The sequence below is a fragment of the Thalassophryne amazonica genome, chromosome 13 (assembly GCF_902500255.1).
Source record: "Thalassophryne amazonica chromosome 13, fThaAma1.1, whole genome shotgun sequence".
Classification (NCBI taxonomy): domain Eukaryota; kingdom Metazoa; phylum Chordata; class Actinopteri; order Batrachoidiformes; family Batrachoididae; genus Thalassophryne; species Thalassophryne amazonica.
The window spans coordinates 91,937,233-91,944,327 of NC_047115.1; the positions used below are offsets into that span (position 1 = coordinate 91,937,233).

General features: G+C 39.9%; 1 protein-coding gene across 3 annotated transcripts in view; it reads right to left on the bottom strand.

The window, feature by feature from the left end:
* LOC117522911 (arginyl-tRNA--protein transferase 1) overlaps positions 1-7,095 on the bottom strand; it is a 243,334-nt gene that overhangs the window by 138,773 nt on the left and 97,466 nt on the right. For all 3 annotated transcript variants that reach the window (XM_034184337.1, XM_034184338.1, XM_034184336.1), the window contains one exon: positions 4,324-4,356. In XM_034184337.1, the coding sequence (XP_034040228.1) occupies positions 4,324-4,356 (33 nt within the window). The remainder of the gene's footprint in view (positions 1-4,323; positions 4,357-7,095) is intronic.

A 7,095-nucleotide genomic window follows, 5' to 3' on the forward strand; every position in this document is an offset into this window, starting at 1 on the left:
GCCCGAAATGTGGAGGTTTTAAGCTTGAAACAGGCTGATGACGCTGCCTGAGAGCGCTGCACGATGTCTCGCACCGTGAAAAGTCCTTAAAGCAACAGAATCACCTCAAAATCTCTCATCAGCTGTTAAAATTTTCACTGAAAACCAGCTTAATTTTTCAAACCATGTCCACTTCGATGTGTCTCATAGGTTTAGAAAAAATTTTGATCAAACAAAGCGCCAGTCTCTCAGCAACTTCTCAGACAAAGGAATTCCGACGAGGGGCTGGACGACTCCTCCCACAAGGAGTGCTCACAGGCGAATGACGTCACCGACAGGCATGGAAAAACTCACGCATGCGCACGAGGGTTCAAGCATGTCTGACGTAAAAACATATGAATGAAATCCATATAGTTTTTGAAAAAAATAAAAAGGACCTATACTTTACGGACAGCCCTCGTATGTTACACAACAGGACCGGTGGTCCCCATAAGTGATCAAATCCTGCGATATCACGCAGGGTTCAAATGAGACTGTGCTGCCCTATTGGTCTGTCACACACACACAGACACACACACTATATGCAAGGTACTGTCAGCCAGGTCATTAATGTGGTTTACACAAAGGTGCTGTCATGTGAGCACAAGATGCCTAATGTAACTTCGGCATCAGGGCGAAGCAGGGTTGAAGTCAAAAGGCAGGCAGTTTAACAGAAGGCCTGTGCTCAGAATGTAACGTTTGCATGTGAGCTGATGAACCGCACAGTATGCAGGTCCATGTGGTGAGTGTGTATTTTAATAGCCTTCTGATTGGAGACAGATGGAGGCCAACACACAGAGCTGGTGCAGAAAGTAACGCATAATAACTCTGAAATTAGAGCATTTGGAGTAGTAATGCAAATAGTTTGGGTGGGTGGAGACAAAACTAACGGTCTGACAGTTGGAGACAGTGAAGCACTGAAGACGTGCTGATATGATGTGCATTACAGTGTAATTAAGTGTGCCTGGCTGCCAAAGTCGATGAGGTGATAAAAGCTTGTTTCCTATAAACGCTAATGACGTTCATTAGCGAAGACCTGAGGGAGTCCACACGGCACCACAGAGTGACTGTGGGGGCCAGGTTTTGTAAGAGCACTCCTGGACCTCAATCCTATTAAAGTGGCTGTTATAAGTGCCCATCCTGCGTCTAATTGCTGGTGTAACTGCCCTGACCCAACAGGTCCACCAATGGCTGCAGTTTAGCAGGTTTGCTATGTGCTCAGCGATGCCTGGCTGTGCAGTCTTCCATCATACTGACCACACGTACTACCACGGGCCTCTTACAGATGTCATCAGTTAGTTTCACGTCACCATATCAACAAGGCTGTATCGGATTTATTTAATGTATAAGAAGATGGCAGAAAGCTATCTTCATCGTTGGCATTACTCAAAAAAAAAAAAAAATGCAAGACTGTACATCAGGAGCAGCACCATGGGGGTGCTGAAGCTCCAACTGGATTAGCCATAGCACCTCCAAGAAAATAATGGCTCATTTAATTTCATTGCATGTTTTTAAGGCCTTGCCCACATTGAAACTGAACTTTTCCTATACAATCTTATTCTTTGTCATTTTCAAAACATGTTTCATTCAAGAAATATCTCCATTGAGTCAGGGAAACCACTTGAAAATGCTGTAGTATATATGCCAGGCCTGTATGTGGTGCTGTAACTAATCAATGTAGCAACCGAAGCTAGAACTTTACAAAGTGCCACACAGAGTAAATAGTACATCCCTTCACCTGCTGCCGTGTTTGTACTCGGGGTCGCCACAGCAAATCCGAGGTGGATCTGCATGTTGATTTGGCACAAGTTTTATGCCGATTGCCCTTCCTGATGCAACTCCACATTACATGGTCTGTAAAGTGGAGTGGTGGCTGCTGGTCTGTCAAGAAGGGGAAAGGGGTCCTTAACCCTCTGGGGCCAACGTCGTTGTATAAATTATAAATAACTTTTAATGACATGAGATTGAAACTTACTTTTTTTTTTGCTGAAAAGTTAACTCCATGGACGTTCGAGCCACCGTCCACCATCTTTGTACTCCTCATAGAAGCTGTGTGATGATGTGCGCAATGAGAGTGTCCAATCAGAATTGGTTCACCATCACATGGTTTTCCAAAATTCAATTGTAGGGCATATTGGAGCCAACAGCCAAATGGCTACTCAAACGGGACAACTAGTAACACATCACTGCTAAAAACGATCTTTGGTTTATCACGTGAGGGGACGTTAAAGAGCAAACTTTACTTTCCCCCAGAATGACACGAACAACCTGAGCTTCTGGCATAAAACAAACACTATAACAACGTCTATAAACCCAGAGAATATATTCACAAGAGTTTTAGGCACAATACACAAGGAGTTTAATGCTGTTGTCCGTGTGCAGCGGTTAAAGTGCAGCCTGATCAGAGTGTTTCAATGCATTTCTCCTATCGTGAAACTTTACCCATAATGCACTGCAGCACATGTGTCCAAACACTAAAACCTTCAAAATGAGTGCATTACTTTAAAACTAAAACATATAGCTGATATTTTCACTTTATAAAACACCAGATGTGACATTAATTTAAATAACTTGTCTGGAATTGGTTTGGTTAAAGTTTTAACCATAAGTTAAAACTGTATGCCTGTTGACTTGCGTGATATGCCAGCAAGTCTGTATGGTGTAAAGAGAAATTGTCTTTATTCTTCCTCCTCCTCCTCGGTCACAAGGTCTCTTTGGCTGAGAGAAAGCTAATCTGACACAGAAGTGCTGGCTCATTGTTGTGTCAGTAGCTGCTAGTGTACTGAAATCAATACAGAAAGTTATCGGTTTTGCTTTTATCTGTAACTTCCGCTAAATTTGTTAGGGGTTTATCGGTTTAGCTTTAAAAAAGATAACTTTTCAGTTAGCGGCTTAACGGTAATCAAAGTTAACCTTTTGGTTAGCTGTGCCCACCACTGGGCGGGGTACACCCTGGAGAGGACACCAGTCTGTCACAGGGCCACATATAGACAAACAAACATATTCACACCAACACGCACACCTACGGACAATCTAAAGTTTCCAATCCACTTAATGTGGATGTGGGAGGAAGCCGGAGCACCCGGGGAGAACCCACACAATCACGCGGAGAAAACACAAACTCCACACAGAAAGACCACAGGTGGGAATCAAACCAATGACCTTCTTGCTGTGAGGCAACAGTGCGAACCACTAATCCACTGTGCTGCCCAAAATAAAGTAAATCAAAATTTTAATTTTTAGCAGATGCATTTATGTCCAACTTTGAAATTCGATTGTTTTCCATCTTCTGCTTCTATAACAAATGCAAATTAGCTTCTGGGGCCAACTTTAACCACAAACTGAATTTTAATAAATTCAATGCAAATTTAACTATTGTGTCACAATGTGGGAATGACAAAGGCTAGAAAATTGAAAACAAACATACACTATTTTTCTCCAAATTGCTGTTTCAAAGCTACGTTAGATAAAGACATTAAATTTGGTTTCCAAAGTAGTTATGTGTTCTGATATGAAAATATATTTTTCTTTGTTTATAGCATTGCCAGAATTCTTCCACAGTAACATTTTTTCTAAGGCATGTTCACGGGTTTTGCTAAAAACTGGCATTTTCAAACCATTAATGGATTATGTATGTTGACAGTTATTCATCTCTATGAAACCTTTACCATGTATTCCTGAACATAATTTCATGAAAACCAGGTGTTAGTGCTCAGCTACTTTTGGAGTTCTGATTTTTTTTTTTATTAAGAAGTCTTTTTGCTCAAAACTTCAAGTAGAAACAGAAGCAATTAAGACTCCTGGTTTGGTGTCAGACTGCTGCCCACAGCTGATATTGAATTTGGTCAAGGCCAGAGAAAAGTAGTGGTCGGAAAGCTTTGTGCTGAAGTAAGTCGCAATGCAATCTGGACACCATATTGCTCCATTTTCATCCCTCAACACCCCCTTTTCATTTAGAAAGGACTAAACAAAACCTCCTCTGAAATGAAACAAAACCTTCTTCCCCAATCCCTTAACCCTTTCACTCCAGCCAGAGAGTCATAAGACAGAAAAGAGGTAGATACAGTAAGTATGTAGTGGCCAAAACAGCTTATTGTTGATCTGCTCTTGATTGTTTTAGAATACAGAAGAACTGGACCATTTTATAGATTTATAGTTCCCTTCTTCATCTATGACAGCATTTTTTTTAACCACCACAACTTTTGTCTTTTCTGAGGAAAAGGTACACAGCTCTGCACGTATAAACATCTCCACATGATAAAATATACTTTATTGTACTATGAAGAGGCAAAAGGAAACACATACCTCTAATGGCGAATCACAAAGAAATCTCCGGAACTGTGGAGGGAGGCGGCAGTGCAGTGCGGGAAGAAACAGAGAAAACAGCAGTTAATTCTTTAGGTCACCAATTCATGTGAAAAGATATCAATTAAAACCAAACATTTCTCTACAGTTTATCCGTCCAAGGCAGGGCTTTGAACCAGAATTTTTCCCCCACTGGTTTGTTCCGAATAAAAAAGATAATTTAATTCTTCCAGTTTTAGGTTCCAAACCAAAACTGACATTCCTGAACAGGTTAGAACAAAAATGTAACTTTCTCAAACCGGTCAATAACATTCCATGTCAGCTGTGGGACACTGAAAACAGCTTTTCAGCTGTGGGACACGCAGACAGCTTTTCAAAACAGGACACTGATTAAAATAAAGTCTTAAGAGAAAGAGGATCTGCGCTGATCACCTAAAGTAGATCTATTGTGTATTTAAAGCCAAGCAGTGTGTTTCTTGTATTTTTAAAAGACACGGTGCTGTGTTGCTCTCTGCCTCACAGAGAAGCCTGAAGTACCTGCCCATTGACTGGATCTGCAGCTAAACCTACAGTCCTCACGTAAGCATTTGTACAGTTCGACTGTTTCAAATATTAAAACCATTCACACACTGAGTAAATATAAAGTCTTAATCTGACCCATTATGTCATTCCAGTTGGATTCATCATCACAGCATGATGTTCTTGTTTTGGAAGACCACATCTGTGAAATACAACCTCAATTCCAATGAAGTTGGGACATTGTGTAAAATGTAAATAAAAAAAAAACAATACAATGATTTGCAAATCCTTTTCAACCTATATTCAATTGAATACACCATAAATACAAGATATTTAATGTTCAAACTCATTGCTTGGATGGCAGCAAAACCTGGGTTTACCTTTCAGCACTGGTGCCATCACAGATGTGTAAGTTGCCCATGCCATGGACACTAACACACCCCCATACCATCAGAGATGCTGGCTTTTCAACTTTGCACTGGTAACAATCTGGATGGTCTTTTTCCTCTTTTGTACGGAGGACACGACATTCGTGATTTCCAAAAACAATTTGAAATGTGGACTCATCAGACCACAGCACACTTTTCCACTTTGCGTCTATCTGTTTCAAATGAGCTCGGGCCCAGAGAAGACACGGATGCTGTTGATGTATGGCTTTCGCTTTGCATGGTAGAGCTTTAACTTGCACTTATAGATGTAGTGACGAACTGTGTTAACTGACAATGGTTGTCAGTGTTCCTGAGCCCACGTGGTAAGATGTCGCCTGAGGGATCAAGGGTCACGGGCATTACTTGTTGGTTTTTGGCCTTGCCGCTTACATGTAGAAAGTTCTCCAGATTCTCTGAATCTTCTGATTACATTATGGACTGTAGATGATGCAGTCCCTAAATTCCTTGCAATTGAACATTGAGAAAAATTGTTCTTAAACTGTTGGGTTATTTTTTTCATGGAGTTGTTCACGAAGTGGTGATCCTCACCCCATCTTTGCTTGTGAATGGCTGAGACTTTTGGGGATGTTCCTTTTATACCCAATCATGAGTGTCCTCAGTTCCCAAACACTTATTGTGTTGTTAGAAGGAAAGGTGATGTAACACAGTGGTAAACATACCACTGTACCAGCTTTTTTGAAACGTGTTGCAGGCAAATATTTGCACAAAAACAATAAAGTTTATCAGTTTGAACATTTCAGTTTGTGGTGTATTCAATTGAATATAGGTTGAAGAGGATTTGCAAATCATTGTATTCTGTTTTTATTTACATTTTACACAACGTCTCAACTTCATTGGAATTGGGGTTTTACTTTAATTCCTTATCGTGGAAATTACTGAAGAAATGCAGTGTATTTAAAGAAGTCCCTGGATGTTTGTCTGCTCTGGGTGTTTCTCAGCCTGAACCAGAGAACTCCAGCATTTTTTCCCCCCATAAAAAAAACAACAAAAATAATTTATTTTAAAAGTTGAAATATATACCTGCCAGCGTTCAGCCATCTGATGTATCTTTAATGGTCTGGTCATGACAAAAATAAATACCATTTGATCCACCAAAACAAAAATAAATCCAAAATAAACGGCAGGCCGAAGTGAACCTCACCAAGTCATTTTCTTCTGTTGAGTTTATTGTAGGTTTGCAAACGGACAGAGTGCGTTAATGCCATCAATGTTTGGGTCGAGAACATTAATGGAGTTTGACGTCCTCACTGGGTCATTGTAAATGGAAATCTTTTCAAGAAAAGAAAAGAAAAGAAAAAAAAAAACAGTATTAACCAGTTACCATTGCTTTAAATAAACGGTTCTGTTCGGGAAGATTAAAAAAAAAAAATATATATATATATATATATATATATATATATGTGCGGTGGCACATATCAAATTTATCCTCAGTGTTCACTTTTCACAAAGGGGAATTAAAAAACAGTAAAAAAAAACTGTGCCAGAAAGGACGCAACTGCTGCCAGTGACACCATTTAATTTGACATGCACCTCATATATCATTTATTCAGGTACTGATATGACTGTGCAAACATGAAATCTTTCTTTTCTTTAGCATCAGCATGAGACCTGTGTTAACTGACAAGCAGTGCTTCAGTAATAAAATACAATAATTACCACACACAAATGTCCATCACTGATCGCTAACCAAAATCATAATGTAGAGCCACCATCATGATGCGATGTCCTCATTCTACCATACTGACACAATATGTCAATTGTTCCTGCCACACACACACAAAAAAAAGTTTGCTTGCTGTGATAT